The sequence below is a fragment of the Hyaena hyaena genome, unplaced genomic scaffold, assembly GCF_003009895.1.
Source record: "Hyaena hyaena isolate Hyena2069 unplaced genomic scaffold, ASM300989v1 scaffold_667, whole genome shotgun sequence".
Lineage (NCBI taxonomy): Eukaryota > Metazoa > Chordata > Mammalia > Carnivora > Hyaenidae > Hyaena > Hyaena hyaena.
Window position 1 is genome coordinate 643,792 of NW_024081297.1, and position 15,964 is coordinate 659,755.

The window sequence follows — 15,964 nt, forward strand, 5'->3', positions numbered from 1 at the left end:
AGCCCAGTGAAGAAATGGGCAGAAGACATGAACAGACACTTCTCCAAAGAGGACATCCAGATGGCCAACAGACACATGAAACGATGCTCAGCATCCCTCCTCATCAGGGAACTACAAATCAAAACCACACTGAAATAGCACCTCACGCCAGTCAGAGTGGCTAAAATGAGCAAATCAGAGAACTCTAGATGCTGGCGAGAATGTGAAGAAACCGGCACCCTCTTACACTGTTGGTGGGAATGTAAACTGGTACAGCCCCTCTGGCAAACAGTGTGGAGGTTCCTCAGGAAACTAACAATAGAACTCCCCTATGACCCAGCAATAGCACTAGGAATTTACCCAAGGGATACAGAAATGCTGATGCATAGGAGCACATGTACCCCAATGTTCAGAGCAGCACTCTCAACAATAGCTAAAACATGGAAAGAGCCTAAGTGTCCATCCACGGGCGAATGGATCAAGAAGATGTGGTTTATCTATACCATGGAATACTACATGGCAATGAGAAACAATGAATCTGGCCATGTGTAGCCACATGGATGGACCTTGAGGGTGTTCTGCTGAGCGAAATAAGTCAGGCAGAGAAGGACAAATATCATATGTTTGCACGTATAGGAGGATTAGGAGGAACTTGACGGAGGAACAAGGGGGAGAAGAAGGGGGGAAATGGTGGGGGAAAGGGAGAGAGGCAAACCATGAGAGACTCTTGAATGCTGACAAAAACTGAGGACTGATAGGTGTGGGGGGGAGGGAGGATGGGCATGTAGGAGGGCACTTGTGGGGATGAGCACTGAGTGTTATGTGGAAAGTAACTTGACAATAAACTATTTGTAAAAAAAAAAAAAAGAAATATATCAAATTAAAAAGGTAGTAATAGAATCTATTCATGCTTTTTGCTATATGTTGGAGTATGAATATGACCATAAACCTGAAGAATAGTTGATCACTGCGGTTCAACCACCTTAATTATGGAGCAGATCACTTAATGATTGATTTCACCATTGCAATCAGAATCATTCACAAGAGAAGCCAAATTGAATGGGTAACTGTTATCCAGTTCTCTAAATCACCTGTATTAGACAGTGTAAATCAATAAAAAGAATACAATGGGAGAGTAAAGAACAACTGAAGCAAAAGTTCTTAGGTATGTTTCCAAAGTATTTGCAAAACATAATTTAAAATGAATGATCAGCTAAGTTGATCGTGGACTGCTATGTTGCAATTCTTCCTTAACACAGAAACTTTCTTTTAGAATGCTGTAAGGTTCATTGACAAAGGCAGTTACATAGAGATCTGGGAGAATGACTGGCTAAAAAGAGAGGTGAGTGGAATTTTAAAAACAATTTCTTATTATTGTTTTGAACTGGAAATGACTTTTATTTATGAGCTGAAGGCATGGGAAAAGCATAGAATTGTAGCTAGCTGAAGTAAAATAAAATTCAAGTGGAATCCTAATCTTATTACAAGCTGTTACTCCATGAGTACCATCAACAATTTCAATAATAATCAGAAGTCATTTTTGGCATCACGATGCAATATACTCAAATGTTTGAAGCTTCTCTATGCCCTAAAAATTATCTGGTCTTTCTCAAGACCCTACTTCCTTCTGGATGGTGGGAGGAAGGCTAAAGGATCATTCTAACCTCATTCTCTGCTGTTTTTAATTGCCCCTTTGGAATGACGTGGTCTCCTTTGCATAAAGGTTTAGTTGTTTGCATTTCCTTACTTACCTCTGCACTTCTCCAAGATGGACCCTGTTGTATAAGAAGGTGGGGTTACATGCCTTCTTGTGGGGAATATCATTAAAGAGGGCTCAGATCTATGGAATTTCGTTTGGACCTTTGCTCTCTTTCATCTGTAGAGGACATGCGTCTGTCTGCTCCCTGCACTAATGACTTCTGAATGGACTGCTCTGCCCTTTTGACTTTGTGTTGCAGCCAACACCAAACCCACAATTACAGCCATTTGCCCATGGCCAAGATGCCCCTGTCCACTACAGTCTCTATATGCTATCCTAGGTTGGTCCTCAGACTATCTTCACATCTCCCTCTGGAGAGCATGCAGAAAACAGCGGACCCAGTGTGCTGCCTTAGACTCAGCTAACTACCTGTCTCCCGATACCAGTGCTACAATATTGCTCTTTACTGAATATGATCATGTGAGGACTTATAGGCCTTCTTTGTTACGAGGCACTGTCCTGTTTTCCTTACGTTGTACATACTAGTCCCTCTGCCTTATCTCCTTACCTCCTTACCCTCCTCTGCCTGGAAAACTCTAACTCTTCCTTTAGGCACAGACTTTGAAGACTGATTTCTTTCTGAATCATTTTGTATTTCCCCCTGAAAGTCTTGAGTACTTTTTCCTCAGTGCTCTCTTATTTCATTGTAACTCTTGCTAAAATATGTTGAAATTGTCTGTTTATGCATCTATCTCTTCATTGCACAGAGCAGGCTATGCCTTTTCAACTATGTGTCCGTGAAAACTAATACATAATCTATGTTCACTAAATAGTTACCGAATAAGAGAATGTCTATGAGTGTCTCTAAGTGTATATTCATGGAGACATGAATCAAGTACATGGGTTAGATCTTGGGTGAAGATGTGAGAGCATGTTGTTGGATATAACAGGTAGGGAAGCTTTGGTCTAGATGTTACAGGGGTGCTACAGAAAATGTGCAAAACTCATTACTTTGAAATTGCCTTTACATTCAAACAAGTAGTTACCCAAACTATGCTTAGATACCATCTATGAAAGAAAACTCAATATCTTTTGAAAGAATTCACTTCAACTACACCCAGCTCTTGTTGGCAAGTTATATATATGTGATTCTTGAATCACTAACATGTGATTTCTTCAGCATTAACATGTGTGTCCTTAGCTCTATGCCTATATTTTTATTTTCCTACCAAATATTTCCACATATATGTACCGAAGGCACCCAACATGCCGAAAGCAGAACTCATAAATTTCCCCTTAAATTTTCACTTCTTGCATTTCCCTTTTCACCGTGTGCTCAGACACTTGAAGTAAAACTGTCAACATCACCTTCTCTTCTTTTTTCCTTGCCTCCTATTTGGTTGAACAGTGTTGGTGAGTCTAGGAAACAAGGAATTTAAACATTAATGTGATTTCTATGATACTGACAATTGCCTTTAAGTTGCCTTCATAAGGTCATGGTGAATAGGAGTCTATACTACTTCCAAAACAAATCAAGAGGAAGCTCCAATTTTGAAAAATGAATATTAAAAAACTCAAGGTGAAGGGCTCAATCAGTTAAGGGTCAGACTCTTGACCTCAGCTCAGGTCTTGATCACAGGGTCGTAAGTTCAAGCCCTGCTTTGGTGTCTGTGCTAGGTGTAAAGCCTACTTAAAACAACAACAACAATAATAACAGCAAAATAAGTTAAATTAAAAAATTAAAAACTCAAGGTGAGTTTAACAGTTAAAGAATATTAGGGAAGAGTTTAGTTTTTATACTTTTATTGAATACAATAGTATAATCCTAATTATAATAAATTAACAGTTCCAATCTTAAATCCTATAAGATGTCATAGATATTAGGTTCAGAGAAAATGATTGCAAACATTTATATTTGACTGATAAGAAAGGCTTTTTTGGTGTTTTGAGCCTTCCTACTAAAGCCACAAATTACATTTTGTTTTGTTTTCTTCTCAGAATTCAGTAGAAATAAAAGACACAAAAAATGTCAAGTCTAATTAAATCATGAGCAAAAACAGCTTAGTAATAAAGGACAAATCATTTTAAGGAAATTTAATAGATTTAATTTCTCCTTATTTCAATAAATATTTATTTTAGCATTATTAAATTTACTCCCAAAATTAATTAAAACTGTCTCTGGTTATATGTATTATCATAAGAATTGAAAAGTGCCTGGAAATGGAATAATGTATGTCAATTAATTTCTTTAAGGAAGGTTTAGAATGAGTAACAAGGGATATTTAATAATGGAACTCCCGAAAATATTTCTCCATTTAACTATCGTTCAACAATAACCGAACACTTAGATCTGTGGGAAGAATATGAAATGTCCCCTACATGACTTCCATTATCTGGTTTTATTTAGTATGCATATTAAGGAAATGAAGAAAAACTGAAATTTACAAATGACTTAGACTAACTCAACAAATAGAAAGCCAGTAAAACTAGACAAAAGGATTCAAAGAGGTTAGTTATCAGAGTTTCAAGTGTGAGGAGGCATACAGCTAACTTGGATCTGGCAGGGAAAACTTCAAGAACACATATTTAATTCAGGATCCTAAGTCTCTGACTTACAATAGTTTTAACTAAATTCTTTCCCAATTTCTTGGATATTTGAGGATGGGGAAGATGGGGAGGGAAAAGCAGTCTTCTACTTATTCCTTTTCACTTTCTTACCCTAGAAATCTAAAGATATTTTTCATCTCCCTAACATTTCGAAAGGCTGCAAAGGAGACAGTAATTGCTGAGAACCTTAGTCAGTAGTCCCAAGGGGTATGTGATGCCAAAAGATATCCTTAGCTTGAGAGGTTGGACCCAAGGGACCCTTATTCCCAGCTTTGGAAGAAGACCAAGAACTGTGTGTGCTGCCTCCCAAGCATGCCAAGTCCTTGGGTCAAACATTTCCAAATGTTCTATAATTCCTCTGTTTACAACCCCTAAATATAATTTCTTTCTCATTCTTTGACATTTTAAAATTATTAACTTTTCTTTAAGGCATTCAAGCCTGTAATCAAGCTGATTATCTCCCAACGCATGAGATCCTAAAGCACCAACCCCTTGCTTTCTAATTTAGTATTATGGACTCAAATGGTTTTGCTAAATTGTTTAAGGCAGGTAAAAAATATATACTTTTCTTTTGAGCTCCAAGCCACCAGCAGTATTTGAGGTTTTTTTTTTAAAGATTTTATCTTTAAGTAATCTCCACACCCAATGTGGGGCTTGAATTCATGACACTGAGATTAAGAGTTGCACCCCTTACTGACTGAGCCATCCAGGTGCCCCTTTTTGAGCCTTTTCTATGATACCAATGTTGTTTTATGTTACAATTATTTGTATATTTGTTCACTGGATTGTAAACTTCTTTGAAGGAAGGAGCCATGCCTTATTCACTTTTGTAACTCTCTATGCCTCGCACAGGATCTTGGCCATAGTAGGAATTTAAGCATGTAATACATGACTTATGTGATAGAGATATGAGTGTGGTAATATACAGAATGCTTCCCAATTCAAAAATACAATAAGTACATTTCAGTTACAAATAAAAAATGTCAGCTTGTAACAAGAGATACTGAATCTAAACCCCTGAACCTTTTTTGTTTCATCATATTCTCTTGAAATACTTACTTTTTCCAGTTTATTTTTCTATTATTCTCACCAGTCTATTGCTTTCTCTTTTATACTGTTGCTTCTAATTTTCTTATTGTCCTGACCTCTCTCTGTGAGCACCTCTCAGGGCAGCACCTGTGTAGCTCATGCTGTATGAGGCAAGAAGAAAGGTGAGTTGGGAGTTCTGTCTAGTAACTTTCCATATTTTTCCCACTATCAAGCCTTCTTTAGACAAAAGTTATCAAAATACACTTCTTAAAGACTGATGGGAATTCCATCAATAGAAGCAGCAAATTTGTTCATATTTAAGTTAGCCATATTTCTTTAGTAAATGTCAAACCTGCTATGTCAGTCAATGACCTTCCATCACCTGCAAACTAAAAACTAGACCCTTTATTATGCTAAGTGAAATACATCAGTCAGAGAAAGACAGATATCATATGTTTTCACTCATGTGGAACTTGAGAAGCTTAACAGAAGACCATGGGGGAAGGGGTGGGGAAAAATAGTTACAAACAGAGAGGGAGGGAGGCAAAACATAAGAGACTATTAAATACAGAGAACAAACTCAGGGTTGATGGGGAGGTTGCATAGAAGAGAGGGAAGTGGATAATGGGCATTGAGGAAGACACTTGTTGGGATAAGCACTGGGTGTTGTATGTAACATTCCCGCGATGAATCACGGGAATCTACCCCCAAAACCAAGAGTACACTGTATACACTGTATGTGAGCCAACTTGACAATAAAGTGTATTAAAAACAAAACAAAACAAAAACTAGACCCGTTAGCATTAGTTGGCTCTTCCTTAATTGTCCAATTTCTCTCCTACTTCTCCCCACTTCCACTTTATAGCTATCTATACCAAAATGATTGTGGCTAACATGTGGTGCCTAGAATGTACCCTCTTCTGTTGCCTAGAGAATCCCTACTTGGCCGTCAAGATCTAGATTAGATGTCCTCTATTAATTCTCCTTTATCTCCTACACCAGACATAGGGTGAACCTCCCACCATACCTGGACAGCTTCCGTTATGGTTTAATCCCATTGCTTTCTGTTTTTATCACCATCTTCCCTAATTAACTACATGGATAATTACTCTTATTTTGTTGTTTACCTCTACCTCCAGCTCATAGATAAGTTCAGTGATGTTTTTGAAGGGTAGGAAAGGACAACTCCTGCCATTCACTATAACTGCCTTCCCATGCAAACAAGTACTGCACATAATCTGGAAAAGAGACCCACCCATTCCTTCTTAGAGAGAAAGGACAAAGCAAACCCAGTAATAAATAATACAGGATAGATCTTCCCCTTAAGCAAATAGATTTTTAAGAGTTGAATTTCTTATAGAAGACCAGATAGAAGTAAGTCAACAAGTACCAACATCCATTCTCTTCTTCTGAGAACAGATTGCAAATCACAGGAAGGAAGTTGAAGAATTAGAAAATACTATTCATAAACTGGAAGAAGAAAACTTGGTGCTTATTGATCAACTATTCAACTGTAGACTTGTGGATCTCAGAATACCCAGGTGAAAGTCATTAGCGTATCTAGAAAGTAGTTTTGTCAACATTTGTATCTGTAAAAAAGTTGTTAATTTATTTTTTCTAATATTTATTTTATTTTTGGGAGAGAGTGAGAGCAAGCAGGGGAAGGGCAGAGAGAGAGAGAGGCTGAGCTGCCAGCATAGAGCCTGACGTGGGGCATGAACCTATGAACCATGAGATCATGACCTGAGCTAAAGTCGGACACTTAACTGACTGAGCCACCCAGGCACCCCAAAAAGTTGTTATTTTTAAAAGATAAGTCGACTTAATTTTTGATGCTCCAGCCAGATGGCAATAGTTGAAAAGAAAAGAACTCACAAAACAGCTGTGATGAAGTTGTAATATCACTATAATCAACCATTGATATAGTCCAAACTTTGGCTTGCTTTTTCTAGCAATGCACTGTAGTCATAATAGCAAATACTTAACATGAATATCACAACTGGTGACCTTCAAAAGCCTCCATGACAGTAGGAAAAATAGGCATAAAAATAAAAGCATACCCGTGAAGCCGAAGAAGTATGAGGTGTGGAGTTAGCACTACCACAAAGTAGCTTCCTGGAGGTCTTCTGGGCTTCTAGTTTCCTTGTGGACTGTAAAATGGTTTCCTTCAGTACTTAAGGGAAGAATCAAACTATCTTCTAGGCAGAGAAAATATTCCTACATAAGAGAAACCAAATGTGTATTTTAGGTTCCCTTTTTCTTACCTGACAAAAGAATTCTTAATACACCAGTCGTGAGGAAAACTAGGACCCTGGAATATGGATTAAAACTCAAAGTGGTTATTATAATTTGGGCAGGTAGTCAGAAACAAGAAATAATCTGAATAGTAGCATGAGAAGGGAAAGAATCACACAAATGTAGGGTGTACATGTGTTGGATGGGAGACAAATGTCTAGGTCTAGGAATTAAAACAGAGAAATTCAACATGATGGAAGGACCATGAAAAAATTTCTACCCAAGTGGTTCCGGTGGCTTGTGTGGCATGGAAAGTACTATTTGTGATGTGATAAAGAATTTTTTACTTACAAACTTTCTGATGTGTGGATACAGGTAAGTTCTGGGGGGTTTTGTTTGCTGGGCTAAGTGATGGGCATACAAGACTGGAGAAACTGGGAGATAGGGCAATTGCGCTGCAGGCAGAAAGCTGGGCAGGGCAGGGTAGAAAAGCGGGCCTGCTGATCCCTTTCACAATGTCCGTATGATGCCCCAGAGAGGTAGACACCAATGCAGATGAGGCAGGCAGTCAGGCTCAATGAATGTGCTATTTCCTGGATGCTTAAATTACCAGTCCCTTGAGCTGATGCTCTCAAAGGGTCCTCCGGGGTGGGGGCATCACCCACTTGCCAACCTTCTCTCTGATCAGGTCCATTCCATTCTCCTCTCCCGTCTACTGCTGCTGCTGCCTTCTTAGCAGTCAGGTCTAATCTCTGCAGGCAGTGCTGGCACTGTGGCTTACAACCACTGCTGTACCTGACATCCACCATTGTCCTTCCCTCTTCCCGAACAGGCTCAGCCTTGGGAAGGAGCTTACTCTCCAAACTGCCGATTCCACTTGCTGCTTTGATCAGCTCAGTCTGGCCTATCTGATTTGGTGCTGCCATGGATATGAATTACTAGTTACAACAAAGTGGAATTATTTCACTGGCCAGAGAGAACTTGGCAGTGACAGGCAGGGAGATGAGAAACTTTTAATGGAGATTTTCATTAAGTTGTTTGCTGCATCCTATGCACCTTAACTCTATCCAGTTTAACCCCCTAACCCCAGAAAAATCTGCAGAACTGACAATGTTCATCAGTGCCTTGTGGGTTGATTTTCTTTAGTGAGCGATATGAGTGTTTAGTCTTGCCTTAGAGTTGGGAGAGATGAATTCAAAATCCTACCAAGCAAAAACAAACAGCATAGGCAACATTTATTAGAGCTGGGTTAGTTACCCTGGTGTATGCTTCCAAGGCTGGTTTTCCTTCATAACCAGCATTTATCACACTAATGATTACTTATTTAGTGTCCGCTTCCTTGCTAGATTGTAAATTCTTTGAGACAAGTGTTTAGGACATTTTAGAAAGATCTGCCTAAAGGAACAGAAATGTGTAAACCCTTAATTTCTGTTATGCTACTTCTCCAGAAGGGTAACTCTGAGTATATTCGGGAGCTTTTAGTGTAACCCATTTTCAAGTCAAAGAAATATAACACATATTACATATTTTTTGGCAACTTCCCTTTTCACCTATTTGTTGAGAACTCAGTCCTACATAATACTAGAAGGGGGTGAGAAATAGACACAAACTGTGCCCAAAGGAAATACAAAAAGTTGTTTTCCTATTTGGCTGAAAAATGGGGTATTCTAGCTAATAGAGTCACTACCTTCCCCACCCAAGGATCTGCATACATTTTCCCTTCACAACTCACATAGAACATCACAGTATTTGTTTAACACATCAGATGAGGCGAGTGACCACCAGAGGTGACTGCCCAGGGACTCCAGCACCACAGAACTGAGACTAAGTGGACCAATACCTATATAACATCGTTCTTTAAATATTTTCTATATCATCAAGTGTTGCCCTATGATGGTATAAAATTATAATAAATTAATGATGAGAGAGAATCCAGATTTATGAAGTTTATGGCATTTGGTAAGATAATAATTATGCAAAACAGTAAAACCCCTAGGGCGCCTGGGTGGCTCAGTCGGTTAAGCAACTCACTTCTGCTCAGGTCATGATCTCATGGTTAGTGAGTTCAGGCCCTGCATCAGGCTCTCTGCATTCTCCCCTCTCTCTTCCGTCCCTCATCCATGCACTCGCACATGTGTGCTCTCTCTCAAAAATAAGTAAACATTTTTTTTTAGGAGCACCTTGGTGGCTCAGTCAGTTGAGCATCTGACTTCAGCCTAGGTCTTGATCTCGCCATTCCGAGTTCAAGCCTTGATAGGGCTCTGTGCTGGCAGCTCTGAGCCTGAGGCCTGTTTCAGATTCTGTGTGTGTCTTTCTCTCTCTGCCTCTCCCCCACTCACTCTTTCCATCAAAAGTAAGTAAACATTAAAAATAAGTAAACATTTTTTAAAAGTTTTATAAACATAAATATTGTATGTAGTTACATTATTTGCCTTATACTTAAGCATTTTGAATAACAATTTACTCATGTTCTTTAAATAACTGACAACCTGTAATCTGGGGGATTCACTCTGCTTGCTGGGTTGCTAAGCATAAGGGGTGGTTTGACTATCGACAAGAGTGCAATCCACACTGTCTTCAGGTAAACTTCATAGAAAAGTTATGTGAAGATTTCAAGACATCATATTTTCTGGTTGCAAGTTAGTGGGTGCTGAAAAGCAGAGCACAGGATTAAACACATGCACAGAGAGCTGCAATAGCAGACATACAACTCCCCAGGCTTGGGGCTGAAACATGGCACTCAGAGACAGCCAGCAACTCGATGTCCTCTGGGACTCCTGCTGTTTGCTGTTCTTCTCTTTTCCTCTCCATTTTAAAACCTCCCATTCAGGCAATGGCTGTTATTCATTTGGATTACTAGACTAGTACCCTAACTGGTGTCAAGCTCACTTTCATTCCCAGAGCATTAAGTCTGTTATTCCTTATCACACAAGCCCTTCCTCACCCCAAGCTCTTCCCTGGCAAATAGCCCCTGGTTCTTCAAGTCTCCACTCAGGTTTCATCTCCTCCTGGAAACCTTCCCTTATCTCCTAAAGCTCAACCAGGTGTGTCTTCTCTCTGTCCCATAGCACTTCTCACACTACTGCCATCACCCATCAGGGTGCAGACTGTCACCCTAAAATACTATAAGCCCATCTGCCACACCGCTGGGCCTCATGTTCCTCCAGGGTAGAAACTGCCTCATTTTTCATCTGTGTCTCTCCAGAACCTAGCAGAGAGACAGACACCAGTGACCAGATGGTACAATGTTTGTTGACAGATTGCTTTTCTCATTTGTTTTTTTTAGGCGACTGTATCTTACTCAAGCTGCTGGACTGGAAGTGCCACCTGAAGCACCTTTGGAGTTGTCAGAAACATTTAAAGGTATTATTTTATTGTAGTGGTGACAGGTTTTTTGGGTTTTTTTAATTAGCAACTACTTATTGAGCATCTATTATAGGTACCTCAAACCCAAGAGCTATTCAGGGAATAGATACACACCAGCTTCTCCATATTTCTTTTCTCCTTGAAGCAATTGTCCTAACCCACCTCCTTTCTCTAGTCCGGTTTTCAAATTCAAGTTGCCACATTTCACAGTGAATTACATAAATACTGGTGGAGAGGGATGGAGTGCTGTCTATACTGGTGTATTTTTGGTTCTAATTTAGGCAACCAACCAAAATACCAACACACACATGAGCTACCATATGATTACCAAAACCTGTCAGCTAAGAGAACAGAATTAACTTAGAGATTCTAAAAATGGGGCTCACTCTCACATTAATATATAGATTCTACATTCCTTAAAGTTCTTCCAAATTAAAAATGTGACAAAGTGTGTATTATATTTTCATTTGTCCAAAAATACCAATTTCCTTGTATTCCTCCCAGAAGAGTCAAAATTTCAATGTATAGAAGTAAAAAGCAGAGACCTGATGAGCTCATCAGCTGAGAGTGGTGCCTTATATGTCAGTCATGAGGATAGTACCAGGTACAGCAAGGACCTGAAGACAGATGAGAAAAGTGACTCATCCATACAGTTTGGGGCCTCTGATATGAAATACTTACTGTATGAGGACGAGCAGGATTTCAAGGTAAGATTCATAGGGGAAAAAAATTCTGAGTTCTAAGAGAATGCTCTTTTATTAATTAATAGAGAAAAATAACCTATAATATGGATATTAAAAAATTCTGCTTGCAATTATTGGTAAAATTGGCCCACCATTCACATATCTCATTAGATACAATTTTCACTCCTACCCATGTGCAATTTGCTACCTACATTCACTAATAGAGTTCCATTCTTAGTATACCATGTAAGTTAATGCCATATACCAAATTATCTCCAAACTTAGTGGCTTATAACAATTGTCATTTGTTCTCTTTTATCACTTCTGTTGGTGAGGAATTTGGGAAGGGCTCCACTGGACACTTCTCATTTGGGCCCTCAGGAGTTGTGGTCATATGTCAGCTGGGGATATAGTCATCTGAGGGCCTCAGTGGGGTAGAAGGAGGTCCACTTCCAAGGTGGCTCACTCACATGGCTGGCAAGTTGATGCTGGCCAAGCTGGGAGCCTTGATTCTTCATCACATGGGCTTCTCCTGACGTGCCTTCATTGCCTCCCAATTATGGTGTCGGGCTTCTACCAGAACAAGCAGTACCAGAGACCAAGGTAACAGCTGCAGTAGTTTGTATGACTTAGCCTTGGAAATCATACACCATCCCCTCCATCATATTCTATTGGTTGATGTAGTTATAAAGTTCCACCCAAGGGGAGTGAATGTAGCTCCTGCATCTGAAAAGAGGAAGGAACATCATATTGTAAGAAAAGCACATGGAGGCTGACTGGGTGACTCAGGTGGTTGAGTGTCCAACTTCAGCTCAGGTCATGATCTCACAATGGATGGGTTCAAGCCCCACATCAGTCTTTGTGCTGACCATGCAGAGCCTGCTTTGGATTCTGTCTTCCTCTCTCTGATCTTTCTTCTCTCTCTCTCTGTTTCTCTCTCTGTTTCTCTCTGTTTCTCTCTCTCTCTCTCACACACACACATACACATACACACATAAATAAATAAATATTTATAAATATTATATTTATATATAAATAAATATATATATAAAAGAAAACATGCGGGGCAGGATATCTATTACTGTGGCCATCTTTGGAAAGTATAAACCACCATATATATCATATTAGGTGAAACCTGGAGTATCAAAGTTTTTAAATTTTAAAACCTTTTTTGTACATTCCAGTTACTCCCACATCTATGTCTTGCTATTTTCCTTCTTGGTACTACCAATAACTTTAAAAGCTACCCTAACTTAGGAGGCCTGGGGGGGCTTAGTGGGTTAGGCATCTAACTCTTGATTTCAGCTCAGGTCGTGATCTCTGAACTCTGTCTCTCTCTGTCTCTCTCTCTCTCTTTTGCTTCCTCCAAATAAATAAATAAACTTTAAAAAATAGAAATAAGATAAGAGTTCTCCTAGAACTTAAATCTTGTAGAAAAAAGTGATGGATGAAAGCAGAAGAAACTGAAAAAAAAAAACCATTTTAGCTAAACTACAACTCAGTCCTGCTAACAAGTGATTTTTAAAAAAATGTTTATTTATTTATTTTGAGAGAGGGAGACCACATGCAAGCAGGGGATGGACATACAGAGAGGGAAACAAAGAATCCTAAGCAAACTCCACACTGTCAGCACGGAGCCCAATGTGGTGCCCTACCCACAAACCATGAGATCATGACCTAAGCAGAAATGAAAAGTCAGATGCTCAATGGACTGAGCCACTCAGGCGGCCCTCAAGTGACAGTTTAAAGACTAAACTTCTAGTCTTCATGGCATTCAAACACCCCCATGGGTGTCTTGAAATCATGACATCCGATATGTTATAATGACCTGAGGCTAGTGGACAATTGTCTACAAAATCCCCAAATCACATAGCATTTGGTTGAATGAAAGACCTTCTTACTTTCTATGGAGGAAATGGTATTGTGTATGCCACGGACTGAATTGTATCCCCGCCCACTCCCATGCCAACCGAATTTGTATGCTGAAGCCCTAACATCTAATCTGGAGATAGGATCTGCAGGAGGGGGTAATTAAGGTTAAATGAGGTCAAAATGATGGAGCCCTAATCTGATAGGATGGTGACCTTATAAGAAGAAGCACTGCCTTGTAAAGACACAGAAGGCTGCCATCTGCAAGCCAGAAAGAAAACTCTCACCACAACTCCACCACCCTGGCACCCTGATCTTGAATTTCCTAGGCTTTAGAACTGTGTGAACTCTGTGTTGTGTAGGGTAGTCTGTCTATGATGTGTTGTCAAGACAGCATGAGCAGACTCTGAAGTATGTGGTAGAATCCATCGATTTGTTTTTCTTCTACCTTATGTTTATGGTAGTTCTAGAATTACATATTTTTATAACAGGATAAATACAATTATATGCACTTTTGAGAAATGAAACAATGCTTTCCTTTTTCATTCTGTGATTCTCCTAAATTCTAGTAAATGTTTATTGCAAACCCTGCAACATGCCAGGTATATGTTAGATGCTTGGGAATTGTGGGGCAGAACATGAGGAAATGAAGTCTCAGAGATGGTGATACGGCAGGCCCTACCCTCCAAGTGTTCACATGCTAGTAGAAGACAGAAGAAAATCACTAATTACGGTACAAAAAGAATGTACCACCTGTATCTCTTTCCCTGGCCAGTCTCATCATGGCACTTCAGCACTTGGTACAAGGCCTGGCACAAAGTGAGCACTCAGGAGAGGTTTGCTGAGATGTTGAAGGAATAGGCTTCTAAGAGGAAGGCACACTCTATAGGGCCTGAGCTGTTTCAACACAGTATTGGGTTGGCTGTGGGAATTCATGTAAATTAGATTTCTGTTTGTCAATATCTTAAACGACAATTAGTTTGGCAGAATATGGTAAGTTTTACGTATACAGTGGTCACTGGTCTTGAGAAAAGTGAAGAATTTTCTCAATATTAGAGTATTTATAGTCTAAGTGACCTTTGACAATCCTTCCCGTTGTTCTTGACTAATATAGAAAACTCTGCTGTGGTTATATCTTGGCCAGCAGAGGGCTACATGTATACAGCTAACATTTTCTTTTACTGATTAAAGACCTTGAGAGAATATATCTCCCCACTCTAATTGGTGCCCCCCATCCAACTCCCTGAAAGACAAGCCTGTCAGCCTTTCTGCCTGCTCTTTGGGAGGTCTTGCTTAATATGCCCCACTGGGTATGTAAGTGTATTGAGTGATTTTCTGTTCACAGTGACTCTCATATTTCACTCGTTATTCAGTCAATTAAACGGACAATGAAACTTGTCAGATAAAGGCCAACTATAATAAAGGAAACCTAACTATTTTTAAATGTTTATTTATTTTTGAGAGAGAAAGCAAGTGTGGGAGGGACCAAGAGAGAGGGAGACAGGGAATTCCAAGCAGACTCCGAGCTGTCAGTGCAAAGCCCAACGCAGGGCTCAAACTCACAAACCATGAGATCATGACTTAAACTAAAGTCAGAAACTCAACCAAGTGAGCCACTCAGGTGCCCTAAGGAAACCTAACTTTTAAGACTGTTAACTTGTTGAAGCACTTGGGTAGTTAGGTTGGTTAAGAGTCTCTCTCCTTCCTTCTGCCCCTCCCTGGCTTGCTCTTTCTCTCTCTCTTTCTCTCAAAAGAAAGAAAGAAAGAAAGAAAGAAAGAAAGAAAGAAAGAAAGAAAGAAAGAAAGAAAGAAAGAAAGAAAGAAAGAAGGAAGGAAAAAGACTGGTAACTTGTTAGATAACCTCTCCTATTCTCTTCTATGTCTGTTTGCCACAGGATTATGTAAACTTGGGGCCCCTGCAGGTGAAGCTCATGAGTGTGGAGAGCAAGAAAATGCCCATTCATTTTCAAGAGAAGGAAATTCCAGTCAAATTCTATGAAGATGTCAAGAGCCCAGACAGTTACATCACATACAGAATGATGAAGCCTTTTCTCTAAGACTAAAACCTGCAAAGTAAAAATAACAACTTTTCTTATACATTTTCATTGGGAACGGAAGTATATCACTTGCCCATCTTATTTACACTTTGGTCCATTATTAAGCCAGTTGTTATTTCTAAAGGTCATAACAACATTTAAAATCAAAGTTCTAGGTATTCAGCTGTTCCTTTATCTGCATGGCATGAGTGACAAAAATGAAAGTACACTTTATATTTCCATATTCAAATATTCAGAAGCATGATAATGGGCCCAAGATGGTTTCTGACCTTCCTTACCATTTAAAAAACTGCTGATTATTCTATCATTCCAATATGAAATAGTTAAATTAGAAATTTTCCAAGATAAATTTAGAGGTTTGTATAGCACTGACCACAACTCTTTCCCTCTAAGGGTCCCAGTCCAGAATTCAAGACTATTCTTCTTTCATCTAACACTAC

General features: G+C 39.3%; 1 protein-coding gene and 1 long non-coding RNA gene across 9 annotated transcripts in view; one reads left to right on the plus strand and one right to left on the minus strand.

The window, feature by feature from the left end:
* CCDC83 (coiled-coil domain containing 83) overlaps positions 1-15,672 on the plus strand; it is a 55,082-nt gene extending 39,410 nt beyond the window's left edge. For 7 of the 8 annotated variants that reach the window (XM_039217070.1, XM_039217068.1, XM_039217075.1 and 4 more), the window contains 5 exons: positions 1,253-1,321; positions 6,734-6,855; positions 10,836-10,912; positions 11,420-11,622; positions 15,363-15,672. In XM_039217070.1, the coding sequence (XP_039073001.1) occupies positions 1,253-1,321; positions 6,734-6,855; positions 10,836-10,912; positions 11,420-11,622; positions 15,363-15,524 (633 nt within the window). In that variant the 3' untranslated portion in view covers positions 15,525-15,672. The remainder of the gene's footprint in view (positions 1-1,252; positions 1,322-6,733; positions 6,856-10,835; positions 10,913-11,419; positions 11,623-15,362) is intronic. The other variant, XM_039217074.1, reaches the window with a different exon arrangement.
* LOC120220071 lies at positions 2,893-12,373 on the minus strand. The gene is made up of 4 exons (XR_005525449.1): positions 12,069-12,373; positions 7,375-7,531; positions 5,345-5,475; positions 2,893-3,097 (listed from the first exon to the last, which is right to left on the minus strand). It is a non-coding gene; the product is annotated as an uncharacterized LOC120220071 (long non-coding RNA).
* Positions 15,673-15,964: the final 292 nt, after the last annotated feature.